The sequence below is a fragment of the Eubalaena glacialis genome, chromosome 11 (genome assembly GCF_028564815.1).
Source record: "Eubalaena glacialis isolate mEubGla1 chromosome 11, mEubGla1.1.hap2.+ XY, whole genome shotgun sequence".
NCBI lineage: Eukaryota > Metazoa > Chordata > Mammalia > Artiodactyla > Balaenidae > Eubalaena > Eubalaena glacialis.
The window spans coordinates 314,248-328,948 of NC_083726.1; the positions used below are offsets into that span (position 1 = coordinate 314,248).

At 56.8% G+C, this 14,701-nt stretch overlaps 1 protein-coding gene across 3 annotated transcripts; it reads left to right on the plus strand.

Annotated features, from left to right (window-relative positions):
• Positions 1-97: 97 nt before the first annotated feature.
• Positions 98-5,015, plus strand: LMF2 (lipase maturation factor 2). 3 transcript variants are annotated; one of them, XM_061205416.1, is made up of 14 exons: positions 98-246; positions 825-1,078; positions 1,232-1,260; positions 1,402-1,616; positions 1,692-1,870; positions 2,345-2,486; positions 2,651-2,785; positions 2,854-2,959; positions 3,033-3,129; positions 3,212-3,394; positions 3,532-3,700; positions 3,889-4,000; positions 4,072-4,168; positions 4,859-5,015. In XM_061205416.1, exons 1-14 carry the CDS (start codon positions 153-155, stop codon positions 5,012-5,014), a joined length of 1,968 nt encoding a protein of 655 aa, XP_061061399.1. In that variant the 5' UTR covers positions 98-152; the 3' UTR covers position 5,015. The 3 variants fall into 3 exon arrangements, with proteins under 3 accessions (XP_061061399.1, XP_061061398.1, XP_061061400.1); XM_061205415.1 differs by lacking the exon at positions 4,859-5,015 and adding an exon at positions 4,246-4,787; XM_061205417.1 differs by lacking the exons at positions 2,651-2,785; positions 4,859-5,015 and adding an exon at positions 4,246-4,787.
• Positions 5,016-14,701: the final 9,686 nt, after the last annotated feature.

Below are 14,701 nucleotides of genomic sequence, written 5' to 3' on the forward strand. Positions count from 1 at the left end.
AAGGGTCTCAGGACGCGCCGGAGGCGGGGCCTGCGTGGGGACGGGGCCTGCGTCTGCGTGGGGCGGGGCGGGGCTTGCAGCTGCCGCCGGCGGGGAGGGGCGGGGCGGACCGGACCCTGGTATGCAGTCCAGCCCGCAGCAGCGTAGCGGATATGGCTGGCTCCCGGCTCCCGCGGCAGCTCTTTTTCCAGGGCGTGGCCGCCGTCTTCATGTTCGCCTTCGCTTCCCTCTACACGCAGATCCCGGGTGAGGGCGCCGAGGGCGGGACCCCCGCGGGACCCCCCCCAACCCGCGCCCTGTGACCCCTCATCTCCCCACCCGACACTCCGCTGTCTGGGGGCGGGAGTGAGGGCCAGGCCTTGATGCATGGGGTAGGGGGCTGCGGTTTGTGTCCTGCGGGCCGCGGGGATGTGGGCAGTGGGAAGGCGTGCAAGGGTCCCTTTTCAGTAGGGTTCTGGGTTCTGGGTTCTGACCTGGGGCGGGGGGCAGAGCCCTGAGGGGGGTGGGCCCAGACCTGGTGGGCAGGTAAGAGAACACGCTCTGGCGTGGAGGAAGGGGGAACAGGGCCCTGCCGGGTGGAAGATCCTGACCTGGGGGAGTCGGGTAGGCCTGGGGCCTGACCTGGGTGGGAGGGTCTGGAGGGTCTGCAGGACTTGACCTGTGAACGGGCAGAGTCAGCAGGTCCTGACCTAGATTGGCGGGGGTGGGGGTGGGGGTCTGCAGGGCTTGACCTGGGGAGGCGGGTCTGAAGGCCCTGACTGGTGGGAGGAGTCAAGCCTTGGAGGGCAGTGTCCAGTGTCCGGCGCTGACGTGCCTTCTCACAGGTCTGTACGGCCCTGAGGGCATCCTGCCTGCACGGAGGACACTGCGGCCGCAGGGAAAGGGACGCTGGCCGCAGCTGTGGGAGACCCCAACGCTGCTGTGGGAGACTCCGCTACTGGGGCTGGACACAGCGCAGGGCCTGGAGCTGCTGAGCCTGCTGGGCACCCTGCTGGCCCTGGGAGCCCTGCTGCTGCACCAGCTGCGCCACTTCCTCGTCTACCTGCTGCTCTGGGCCGCCTACCTGTCTGCCTACCAGGCAAGTGAGGGCTGCCTGCTGCCCCCTGCACCACTGGGACCCTTATCTCCAGCTCACTCCAGGCCCATGCGCTCTCCACCCCACCCCTGCCTCTGCCTTGCCTGCCTTTGCAGACACACACCCCCTGTTCCCTGACAGCCCTTCTCCCTGCAGGTGGGCCAGGTGTTTCTTTATTTCCAGTGGTGAGTGACTCTTGGGTGTGGGGCTGCAGGAGGCTGGGTGGGTGGATGGGGTGGGGTGTGTTTGTCTCTCCCGGGAGGACCCCCTTAGGGGAGCAGCCTTGATGGGGAGGAGGCTCTTTGTGCTATTTTTTCTCCCCACAGGGATTCCCTGCTGCTGGAGACTGGCTTCCTGGCCTTGTTGGTGGCCCCTCTGAGGCTGCCCCCACGCCACAAGCATGCCCAGGGCAGGCTGGCAGGAGTCTTGCCCCACGAAGACCTCCCCTTCTGGCTCGTGCGCTGGCTGCTGTTTCGCCTCATGTTTGCCTCGGGTGTGGTCAAGCTGACCAGCCGTTGCCCCGCGTGGTGGGGGCTCACCGGTGAGGTCTCTGCCTGGACGTGGGGCAGTCTTGGGGGACTCTGCCCAGCCCTGACCATCTGCCTGTCACCTGCAGCCCTCACCTACCACTTCGAGACTCAGTGCTTGCCCACGCCCGCCTCCTGGTTTGCCCACCATCTGCCCGTCTGGCTGCACAAGCTCAGCGTGGTGGCCACCTTCCTCATCGAGATTGCAGTGCCCCCTCTGTTCTTCGCTCCTGTTCGCCGCCTGCGCTTGGCTGCCTTCTACTCCCAGGTGGGTGGGGTCCTTAGCCATCAGGAAGACAGGCAGGACGTGGCCTTCCTCTGCACTGCCCAGAGGGTCCCACTGGGGATGGGGTGTCTGCTGCCAGCAGTCAGAAAGGCGTCACAGGCAGAGGAGCGAGTCAGCCTGACGTTGAAGGTGTGCCTGTGGGGCAGGGCTGCAGCCTCGCTGGAGGATGTCCATCTTGGGTCAGCAGGGGCAGGTGGGGAAGGGCCGCATGAGGCGTGCCGAGCTTGGGTTTTCTCCAGGTGGTGGTGGGGAGCCGTGGAAGGTGTGAGCCAAGGGGGAGGACAGGTGGAGTGGGAAAACAGAGGCCTGCATGCGGTGATGAGGGGGGCACAGGGGCCTGCAGGAGAGATCTAGGTGGGGGGGGGGGAGGGATGGTGCAGAGGGGCCTGGAAGTGGGCTCTGAAGGGCGCAGGAAGGGAGCGGCCCCTGCAAGCGCTGAGTCCAGACCCTCGCCAGGTCTTGCTGCAAGTCCTGATTATCATCACTGGCAATTATAACTTCTTCAACTTGCTCACCCTGGTGCTCACCACTGCCCTCCTGGATGACGCACACCTGGCTGCCGAGTCTGGCAACAGCCGCCGCAAAAAGACGCCCTCCTGTGAGTGTCATCCTGTCCTGGACAGACAGCCGTCCTCACCCCCGCTGCCCGCCAGAGTGTTGCCAGCACCCCCCACGTGACCCTGCTCTAGCTCCACCCCAGCGCCCTGGCCGTAGACCCTCCAGCCCTGTTCCCAGCCGACACATGACTGTCTTGCCCTGCAGCCTGGCCCAAGGCCCTGCTGGCCCTGCTGGCCCTGCTGCTGGAACTGGCCGTCTACGGGCTGCTGGCCTCTGGCGTGGTGTACTGCTTTGGTCTGGAGGTGGATTGGGAACAGCACAGTGTTCACTCCAAAACCAGTGAGTGCCAGCTGGGGGCTCAGGGCAGAGGCTGGGCCATCCCTCCTCACACGCCCTTCCTTCCACAGCCTTCACCTTCCACCAGTTCTCCCAGTGGCTGAAGATGGTCACCCTCCCCACCATGTGGCTGGGTGCAGCCTCCCTTGCCTGGGAACTGCTGACCGCTCTCTGGAGGTACATAGTCGAAGGGGGTGGGGTAGGGCTGTGCAGAGCAGGCCTGACTGCATTTCGGTCCCCTGCCCCCCAGGTGGACCCAAGTGCGAGGGTGGCTGCAGAAGTTCTGTGCTGCAGTCCAGCTGTCCGTCTTTGGCACGGCCACGGTGGCTTTGTTCACGATCAGCCTGGTGAGTAGTCCCTTGCGGCCGGGGTAGGGGGTCAGGAGAGGGCTGGAAAGTCATTGCTGAGCCTCTGCCTACCTGTGTTTAGGTGCCATACTCCTACATGGAGCCCTCGACCCATGGGCGCCTCTGGACTGGGGCCCACCGCCTGTTTGGCACCGTGGAGCACCTGCAGCTGGCCCACTCCTACGGCCTCTTCCGCCGGATGACTGGTCTGGGTGGACGGCCTGAGGTGGTGCTCGAGGGCAGCTATGACGGGCACCACTGGACGGTGAGAGCTCCCTGGGGCCCCTGTCTGGGGCGCGTGGCGGGCTCCACGGGGCTGGGGAGCCCACAGGCGTGGGGTTGGGGGGAAAGAGCTGGGAACCAGGTCCTGCTGGCAATGCTAAATCTAACTCTGCCTGGCAGGAAATCGAGTTCATGTACAAGCCCGGTAACGTGAGCCGGGCGCCCCCTATCGTGGCGCCCCACCAGCCGCGCCTCGATTGGCAGATGTGGTTCGCGGCCCTGGGCCCGCACACGCACAGTCCCTGGTTCACAAGCCTGGTCCTCCGCCTGCTGCAGGGCAAAGAGCCTGGTGAGGCTGGGCCGAGGGGCGGGGCCGTGGGGCGCAGCCTATAGGGAGGTCTGCGGGACCTGCGGGGGCGGGGCTGCTGGAGGTGTCACGGGGAGGGGCGGGGTCGGGGGGCTGTGGGGGCGGGGCCGCGGGGAGGGCCCAGGCTGAGGGAGCTGCCGGGTGCTGAGCTAGCTCCCCGCCCCTCGCAGTGATCCGCCTCATCCAGAACCACGCGGCCAGGTACCCCTTCCACAAGCAGCCGCCCACTTACGTGCGGGCCCAGCGCTACAAGTACCGGTTCTCGAAGCCCGGGGAGCAGGGGTAAGGCCGGGCGCCGGGCGGGGTGCGGGGCCTGCGCGCTGGCGCCGCCTGAGTGCCCCGTTTCGTTGCAGCCAGTGGTGGCGACGCCAGTGGGTGGAGGAATTTTTCCCGTCCGTGTCCTTGGGGGACCCGACGCTGGACACGCTGCTCGGGCAGTTTGGCCTTCAGGTGGGAAGGCGTCAACCAGCCTGGGGTGGGCGGCAGGGGTGGGCCCAGGCCTTACCCCACCCCCCCACCCCCTCCAGGACAAGAGCCCGCCCCGGGCCCGCAGCTCCAGCAGCACCCTGGCTCAGGCGCTCCGCTGGATGCGGAAACAGCTGTCTCCCCTGGAGGCCCCTGCCCTGCTCTGGGGGCTCCTCGGAACCGTGGTGGCCATTAGGGTCATGCAGGCCCTGCTGGGCCCCCAGTCCTCCCCTCGGGCCAAGGAGGAGAAGCACAGGCCAGCCCCCTCGGAGGACTCGGTGGCTGCCAGCAAACAAGCTTCCCCAGCCCCCGACGTAAGCAGTGGTTCCCAGACCCCTCGGCGGAAAAAGTAGCCCCATTCTGTCAGCCACACGTCCGGAGAGGGTCAGGGTCCCGGCTCGTCTCTGGCCTTCTGCAGCAGGACGTGGCCCAGCCACCGTGCCTTAGCCAGCTGCCACGCAGACGCAGATTGGGGTGCTGCCCTGTGGGGCAGGCACTGGCTGCCCTTTTGCTTCGAGGGCCCATTTGTCCACCCACGCTAACCACGTCCCGTCCCAGGGCATTCTCTGGCCTGATGGATGGCCCAGGAGGCCCGTGTGTGACTTGGCCCAGGGTCCTTCCCAGGACATTGTAATCAGGGCTGTGGGAGGTCCTTCCCTTTTGCTCCCACCGTAGGGGTCCGAGCCTGATGCCCCTGACGCGAGCTCCTGCACAGGAAGGGATGAGGCTGACCTGCTGCGGGAGAGGAGGAAAGATGGCCCTGAGGTCATCTCCACAGCAGCCTGTCCTGTCATTCGGATCCGTGAACGAATAAAGGCAGTTCGTGCTTGATCGTGTGCCTGCCCGTTTCCTTCCCACTGGGGAGGCTTGAGGGCAGTGGGCCGTCCCTGCCTTTGACGGTGGACACAGCCCAGATACTGTCCGGCTGATCGCTGACCAGTCTTCCTGGGTGCCTTCGCTGTGCAGTCCTCAACATTTTCGTCTATAAAATGGACGCAAGGGTCTGAGCTGGTGCTGCCTGAGGCCCTGAGCCTCAGTGCAGCACAGCCTGGCCGACCTGTCAGCTCTACACATCAAGGCTACGAGGTTGGTGCTGGAATGTGGGGCCTGAAACCATCTTGAGGGCTGGAGAATTCACCAGAACGCAGCCCCTTCCTACTCTCCTGCTCCTGCTTCATCATCTCAGGGCAGAATTGAAGGGTCAGCACACTGGCCCTTGCCTAGGCAGGGGTGGAGGAGAGATGGGGGAGGGAATTCGTCAGGCCGCTGACAGCAGAATGGGGCGTGGGTTGGGAGAGCAAGGAGGAGCAGAGGCCCTGGGCCGGGGGCAGAAGAGGGAGGACGCATATGACCACCTGTGTTCTGACCACTTCCTGGGAGCAAGAGTTGAAGGCGCTGTCCAGGTTTCGGTTTGGAGATCGGTTGTCAATCAGGAAGTCACTGCCTCCCCTGTCCCTGGCTCTGTCCTCAGCCCCTACCCCTCATGCTCTCACCTCACAGACCCCTGGAGAGCCCCCCAGTGTGCCCAACCCTTCCCCCCAAGTCACTGAGCCCCCCCCCCCGACTGACCCAAGTAGACAGTGCTCCACGCTCAGCCCGTGCCCACTGTCAGACGTGGCTCAAGGGGACCTGTGACCTGAGCTTTCGGATGCTCTTAGACACAATTAAATGCTCTATAAGTTGACGTTTGGCTTAAGACAGTACATAACAGCCCAGGGACTTCCCTGGTGGTCAGATGGTTGAGAATCCGCCTTCCAATGCAGGGGATTCGGGTTCAACCCCTGGTCCGGACACAAAGATCCCACATGCCACGGAGCAACTAAGCCCGCACGCCGCAACTAGAGAGCCTGCACGCCACAACAAAAGATCCCGCATGCTGCAACTAAGACCCGACACAGCCATAAATAAATAAATATTTTTTAAAACGAGCAAAAATCAACGGAATAGAAAACAATAAAGAAAACGAAAAAAAAAAAAAAAGTACAGTCGGCCCTCTGTATCCTCAGCTTCCGCATCCACGGACTCAACCACCCTCGGGTTGAAAGTAATCGAAAAAAATTCCAGAAAGTTCCGAAAAACAAAACTTGAATTGGCTGCACAATCAACAACTATTTACATAGCATTTCCCTTGTGTTAGGTATTATAAGTAATCTAGAGACGATTTAGAGTGTATGGAGGATGTGTGTTAGTTTATGCAAACACTACACCATTTTATGTAAGGGAACTTGAGCATCCGTGGATTTTGGTATCGGGGTGGATTCCTGGAACCAATCCCCCTTGGATACAGAGGGACAACTGTAATATATTTAAAATTTAAAAACCTGATCTTTTTCTTAGGCTTTTAAGCTCAGTGTATGAATCTCTTTTGGAGCGGGGCGGGGGAGGTGTTTTTGTTTTCCATAACAGCTTTGAGATGTAATTCACGTGCCATGCAGCTCACCCACTTAAAGGACACAGTTCAGTGGCTTTCAGTAGATTCACAGAGTTGTGCATCAATCACCATAGTCAATTTTAAATCCTTTTTATCATCTCAAGAAGAAACCCTGTTCTGCCTAGCTGGCGTCTTCCAACCCCTCCTTCCCATGACCTCAGCAACCACTAATCTACTTTTTGTCTTCATGGAGTTAGCTGTTCTGGACACTTCATGTAAATAGAATCATACAATTTGTGCCCTTATATGTCTGGCTTTTTTCACTTAGCATAATATTTTCAAGGTATGTCCGTGCAGTAGCCTGTGTCAGAACTTCATTTTTATGGCTGAATAATATTCCATTGTATGTTTATGCCACATTTTGTCCATTGATCCATCACTAGACACTTGGGTAATTCTCACATTTTGGCTGTTGTAAATAATGTTGCTGTGAACGTGGGTGCACAAGTATCTGTTTGAGTCCCTGTTTTCAGTTCTTTTGGATGTATACCTAGAAGTAGAATTGCAGGATCGCATGGCAATTTTATGGTAGACTTTTTGAGGAGCCACCAAACTTTATCACAGCAGCTGCATCTTTTAATTTTTACATTCCCTCCAGCAGTGTACCAGGGTTTCCGTTTCTTCACATCCTCACTAACACTTGTTATTTTCCCGTTTTTGATAAAAGCCATCCTCATGGGTAAGAAATAGTATCTCAAAGTGGCTTGTTTTTGTTTTGTTTTGTTTTTTAATTTATTAATTTATTTTTGGCTGCATTGGGTCTTCGTTGCTGCGTGCGGGCTTTCTCTAGTTGCAGCGAGCGGGGGCTACTCTTCATTGTGGTGCGCGGGCTTCTCATTGCGGTGGCCTCTCGTTGCCACACGCGGGCTCTAGGCACGCAGGCTTCAGTAGTTGTGGCACATGGGCTCAGTAGTTGTGGCTCGCAGGCTGTAGAGCGCAGGCTCAGTAGTTGAGGCGCACGGGCTTAGTTGCTCCGCGGCATGTGGGATCTTCCCGGACCAGGGCTCGAACCCGTGTCCCCTGCATTGGCAGGTGGATTCTTAACCACTGCACCACCAGGAAAGCCCTCAAAGTGGTTTTGTTGTTGTTGTTGTTGTTGTTTTATTTATATTTTATTTTTGGCTGTGTTGGGTCTTCGTTTCTGTGCGAGGGCTTTCTCTAGTTGCGCTGAGCGGGGGCCACTCTTCATCGCGGTGCGCGGGCCTCTCACTATTGCGACCTCTCGTTGCGGAGCACAGGCTCCAGACGCACAGGCTCAGTAGTTGTGGCTCATGGGCCTAGCCGCTCCGTGGCATGTGGGATCTTCCCAGACCAGGGCTCAAACCCGTGTCCTCTGCATTGGCAGGCAGATTCTCAACCACTGCACCACGAGGGAAGCCCTCAAAGTGGTTTTGATTTGCATTTGCCCAATGGCTAATGATGTTGAGCATATGTTCATGTGCTTATTGGCCATTTGTATATCTCCTTTGGAAAACTGTCTATCCAAGTCCTTTGCCCCCCCCCCCTTTTTTTTTTGGCCTCGCCACGTGGTGCGCTGGATCATTATTCCCAGATCAGGGATCAAACCCACTCCCCCTGCAGTGGAAGTGTGGAGTTTTAACCACTGGACTGCCAGGGAAGTCCCTCACACTGTTTTAATTACTGTAGCTTTATAGTGAGTTTTGAAATTGGGAAGTGTGAGTCCTTCAGCTTTATTGTTTTTCAAGATTTTTTGGCTATTTGGGATCCCTTGAGATTTTAGAATAGATTTTTTTATTTCTGCAAAAAAAAAAAGTGCCATTGGAATTTTGATAGAGATTGCATGGAATAGTACAGTTGACCCCTGAACAGCACTGAGGTTAGGAATGCCGACCCTAACCAGTTGAAAATCCGAGGATAACCTTACAGTTTGCCGTCCATATCCGAGGTTCCAAATCCACAGATTCAACCTACCGAGGGTCATGTGGTGCTGTAATATGTATTTAGTGAAAAAAATCCACATACAAGTGGACCGTGCAGTTCAAACCGGAGTTGTTCAAGGGTTAACTGTATTGTCTTCTTAACAAGAGTGAGTCTCCCAATCCATGTACTTTCATTTTCTCTCTTCTATTTAACTCTAGCAGGTTTTAGCAATAACTCTGAAGGGTTCCATTTATAAATTTTAAATGCCTAAAATATTCTAAGTGCTTTACAAATTTAATTTATTTTTTAACTGTTCAGTCATCTGACGCAACACAAACTTCCCAAGCTTCAAAAAAAACCCATAAGTGAATAAACATACAAATGCAATGAGCCAGTAATTCACTTGAACGTCCCTTTACCAAGAATAAACTTACTAAGATTGACCAGAGGCAAAACCTTACCACAGCCTGGCCTGGTGAGGACGCACAGTGCCGGGACCCAGGGCTGACTCCGGAGTCCAGTGGGGCTGGGATGTGGGCCCCATGGCTGCTGGGCGAGCACCAAGTTTCTCCCCTTCTTGGCTTCCAAAAGGAAAGGTGGGAGAGGAAGTGCAGCCCAGCCTCCCACCCAGACTCATGGAAAGGCAGGGCCTCCATCCACAGGAAGAGTGCCAACACCCACCCCCTTGGGTGCCCAGGCCCCTGATGAGTCCATCTTTCTGATTCACACTCCTTCCCCACTCCCACACAACGTTCCACTAACGCAAGGCAGCCACTCTACATCCCACTCGAAACCCCTCGCTCATGTCAGGTGGGGAGGCACCCACATCACTTCCAGGCTCCAGCTGGACACCCACCCCTGAGCTCAGTACAGTCGCATCTCAACATTCTACATCTCACATCTCATTGAACAGTGAAGTTAGCCACCAGAAGATGTTTGAAGGACAGCAAGGAAAAAATACAGCTTGTGCTTGGTCCTGCAACAATCACGAGGTAGGGCTGGTCGGGCCTCCACGCTCACCATCTTGAGGTATCTGAGCCCTGGGGCCCGTCTGCAGAGGGCGCTGCCGTCTTCCACTAAGCTGGCTGCTGGACTCAGCACTGCACATCTATGGGTCTCCAGGAGCTTGTTCCCAGTCCTGGCCTCTCAGTCGTGCACCAGCAGCCCTTTCCCAGTGGAGGTCAGCACTGGTCACGCCCCTCAGCTGCCTGCTCATTCAGCGGCCGAGGTGCTCAGAAGAGCCACGTGGCTGGCCTTGCCCAGCTCAGAGGGCTGTCTGTGGGAGAAAGCACTGCTTCCTTGAGAAGCGCATTCCACATGCAGCATCACCCGGTCACTGGGGCAGGCAACAACAGCTTCTCCAGGGGTTGCGGGTGCAGGAGTGAGAGCCACTTGCCCACGTGCACCAGATGGCTCCCAGACACAGGGCGTTTTCCACAGCCCGACTCCCAGGGGCACCGTCTCCAAGCTGGCACCACGGCTGGGGCTTCGACTGGTGGCTGCACCATTCCATCAGATCACTGATTTGGGGTCGTGGGGTGTGAGTGGTAGTTTCTTGGGGGTTTACTGCAATTTGGAATCTGAAACCTTACCAGTGAGCTTTCTGTCCTCTGCCATGTGAAAATCCATGTGTGCATCTTGTACTCTGAATGGATATTTTTACTCAGGCGTGATTTTGGTGGGTCACATATTGGTCATTTGGAAAATCTTGGCTCAGTGAGTTATGCAAATCTTCCAGATGTTGACACATTCCATCGTACAGTCTAAAAAAATCACACTCGTTAATTTCACCATCCACCTTATCAGACAAATCTTTAAGTATGAGGAAGCTGTCAAGTTCACGGTGGTGGACACAAGTTTTCCCAAATCCCAATTTTTTCTTGAAAGCTAAATGTTATCATTGGCAATAAATGCTGTCATCGTTTTCCTTTGTCCATTTTTTTAACATAAATTTATTTATTTATTTATTTATTTTTGGCTGTGTTGGGTCTTCTTTGCTGCGCGGGGGCTTTCTCTAGTTGCAGCAAGCGGGGGCTACTCTTCGATGCGGCACGCAGGCTTCAGTAGTTGTGGCGCACGGGCTTAGTTGCTCTGCAGCATGTGGGATCTTCCCGGACCAGGGCTCGAACCCATGTCCCCCTGCATTGGCAGGCGGATTCTTAACCACTGTGCCACCAGGGAAGCCCTCACTTTGTCCATTTTTGAGGAAATGATCACCAAATCCCCAAGGCTGAGTGACTCGGGTGTGTTTGTCAGTTGTTCTCCCGAGTAAGACTGACCCGCTGAGCTGGCAGCTGGGGCCACACCTGCTCTCCCTAGGCAGCTGTCCTGCTGATGCCCGCACAGAGCTTCCTCTCCCCCCCAGCTTAGAAAAGAGCTGCACTCAAGGAGGAGACCTAACAGTATCAATAGCTTTTACTACTCCATCAAAGACATTCTTGGGAATTCCCTGGCCGTCCAGTGGTTAGGACTCGGCGCTTTCACTGCCGAGGGCCTGGGTTCAATCCCTGGTTGGGGAACTAAGATCCCGCAAGCCACATGGCGTGGCCCAAAAAATAAAAAAAGACATTCTTAAGTAAAACTTACCTTTTTTTAAACTGCAAGAGTGAGGACTAGAGGGACACGGCCACGACCGCTGCCCCCATTGTGACATTCTGTCACCATGGGAATGTGGGCTCAGTGAAAAGGCAACGACGTCTCTGGGTGAAAACAGCAGTGACCTCACAGGCCCCTGACAGCCTGGAGTTTCGGGGGCAGCCAGGCAGCTGCCAACCAAGCCCTAAGGGCTGCGGTCTGGGTACAGTCACAGACTGTTTCTCTTTCAGTCCAGGCTTGAGCCTGAAATTTAGGGATTTGAACTCGTTGTTGTATTTTCTTAGGCCGTCAGTGCCCGTGGAAGCAGCCACCTTCCTCTAGTGCCCGCTCGCAGTGCCCTCGGCCTGGCCAGAGCAGCAAAGGCCATAATCAGCCGCCGCGCTCCTGCAGGCCACGAACCCGCCAGAGTGTCATTACCAGCAGGCGTTGCCAACTTTCAGCCCCAAACGGGCCTGATAACAAATTCTACATTCCTCTAAGACTCTGTGGCTTGCTACCACTCTCTTAGAAGAAACTGGCTCCTTGACAGAGAAACGTGGCTAGTTAGAAGGGTGCTGGAAGGCCTGACCCAGGCCGTGGGAGTCGGCGGGAGCCAGAGTTGGCTCAGGAGCTGCCGGAGGGGCGGGTGCAGTGAGGCAGCGGGGCGGTGGCGGAAAGCAGAGCAGGCTGGAGGGAGAGCCAAGCCCCTCCTCCTCTCTGCGGGCTCCTCAGCTGCCCCAGTGCCCTGAGGCTCCCAGCGGGGCCCTGGTAGACAGAATTACGGAAGCCCTGGCCCCCGCTGCCCTTCCCCCACGCTGGGGCCTTTTTGGAGATGGCCAGGTTAGGGTCTGCAGGGCCACAGAGAGGCCTGGGGACCCAGGGGCAGGGGCAAAGGTGGCCACTCCTGCTCTGCACTGGGGAGGCTCCCCCAGGGTGGTTTCAGGGTGATAACTTCGGGCCCAGAGGGGCAGTCAAACATCCCCCTGCCCCAGCTCCGGGGCTCATGTTTCTCTTCCCCACCCCAGCCTCTTCCCTGCTCTCGGGAAGGCTGAGAGGCCCCGTTGCCCACATCCAGTCCAGGCTCAGAGCCGCCTGCACCCCACAAGCAACTCTAGGGAGGGACCCCCTTGGCGCCCTGCACCTGCCCTGCCTGAGCTCAAAGGCTGAGAGGGGGCCGCAGCTGGGAAGGCTGCCCAGGGACGGTGCGAGGGAGCCCAGGGCAGGCAGGAATTCTCCAGAAGGAAGCACAGCGAGTGGGGAAGAGCTTGGGCAAAGCCTCTTGACACACTCGAGCCCATCCTCTCCTGACACCAGGGCACAGAGGGGCTGGGGTACACAGGGAGGGCCGGGGTGGGGTTTGAGCGGAACAGGAGGGTCTGACCGTGCAGCAGCCTAGGCAAGGCAGGGAGGGCAGTGGGCAACGCCACCTTTCATGGCTACAACCAGTGGACATTCAAGAAGTGATTGGGGGGCTTCCCTGGTGGTGCAGTGGTTGAGAATCTGCCTGCCAATGCAGGGGACACGGGTTCGAGCCCTGGTCTGGGAAGATCCCACATGCTGCAGAGCAGCTGGGCCCGTGAGCCACAACTACTGAGCCTGCGCGTCTGGAGCCTGTGCCCCGCAACAAGTGAGGCCGCGATAGTGAAAGGCCCGCGCACCGCGATGAAGAGTGGCCCCCGCTTGCCGCAACTAGAGGAAGCCCTCGCACGAAATGAAGACCCAACACAGCCAAAAATAAATAAATAAATAACTAAAAAAGCCTTCCCTCTAAAAAAAAAAAAAAGAAGTGATTGGGTCTTCAGCCCCAGCACGTGGATTTGCAATACCACCTCCCACTCAGCAAAACCAAGGTTCCTTGGAGAAAGGGCCAATTCTACGTCTAGGGCAGCCTCTGTGGTAAACTGGAAAATGGCCCCCAAAGATGTCTACATCCGATCCCTGGAACTTGTGAGTGTAACCTTACTTGGAAAAAGCATCTTGCAGATATAATTATGGACCTTGAGATGAGGAGGTCATCCTGGATAGTCTGGTTGGGCACTAAATGCCATCACCAGTGTCTTTATAAGAGGGGCAGAGGGAGACAGACACACAGAGAAGGAGCCGCGTGAAGGCAGAGAAGAGACAGGCATCCACCAGCCAGGGTGTGCTGGCTGCCACCTGAGGCTGGATCTTCCCGGAGCCTCCGGAGGGGCCACTGCTGACACATTGATCTCAGACTTCTGGCTTCTTTCCAGAACTTGAGAGAATAAATTTCTGTTGTTTTAAGGCACCAAGCTTGTGGTAATTTGTTACAGCAGACACAGGAAACAAACAGTCGGGCGTCTTGTTACACCAGACGGCAAGACATCCCAGAGACCCTTGCGATCGTCAGAAGGAGCCAGGGGCCCACAGGAAAGACCCTCCCCAACCCTGTCTGAGCACCAGTAAGAATAACTCACTGAAGCGCAAATATGCTGAAATCTACACTTTCTTTATTCAAAAACAGACAACTTGATCATGTTTGAAGGATGCTAGGGAACCAGCTCTTGCAAAATGGTAAATTAAGAGAGAAACAGGAGCATTTACTTCCCTTTCCTCCATAAACAGGAACCAAACAGCACCAGGGGAGCTGTTCTTTACTGCCCGGTTCTACCAGGTGAGTGAGGATGGAACTGGAGCCTTGCTGTTCTCACTCTATCCGGTGGAGGGTGTTCTCAGACCCGAAACTGCCGCACAGCAGCTTCTCACAACACAGGAAACAGCGGGGCTTCCTGATAAAGCACAGCCCCCACCTCTAGGGCACCCCTGCCCTCAACAAGTCAAACCTGAATCTGACTAAGCCTCTAAATTTATTTACCAATTAGCAAGAAAGACCGAGGAAAGTATATTAATAGATACCATGGGGACGCAACCAGCAAATCCCAACAGGAAGTCCCTAGACACATGAGCCACTTTCTTCAAAGGAATAAACCGCTAGTAGAGGGAAGGCGGACGCTGAACTGCAGCATGAGGGGTGCACACTTGGGGGACGAAACCACAAGGAAAAGAAGTTGATTGTCGGCCAAGGTGAGGGCTGCACCTTGGGGCCCACGGAGGGTTTCTTGGCGTGTTCTCGTGGGTCGTGTTCGTGGCAGTTGACCTGAGCATTTATCATGATGTTTCCTGTAGTGCGTTCTTCTAGCTATCAGGTATTTTGTATTGCTTTCTTTTTTTTTTTTTTTTAATTTATTTATTTATTTATTTTTGGCTGTGTTGGGTCTTCGTTTCTGTGCGAGGGCTTTCTCCAGTTCCGGCGAGCGGGGGCCACTCTTCATCGCGGTGCGCGGGCCTCTCACTATCGCGGCCTCTCTTGTTGCGGAGCACAGGCTCCAGACGCGCAGGCTCAGTAGCTGTGGCTCACGGGCCTAGCCGCTCTGCGGCATGTGGGATCTTCCCAGACCAGGGCTCGAACCCGTGTGCCCTGCATTGGCAGGCAGATTCTCAACCACTGCGCCACCAGGGAAGTCCCTGTATTGCTTTCTTGAAGGGGACTGAGCCCAGAGGACTTGGTGGCTGTTTTCAGAATGTGGAGGTGGGCAGGGTGACCCCAGCTTCTGACGCCAGAGCTGGGAGGACGAATGGCAGCAGGAATGGCCGGGCACGCGTGTCCACGA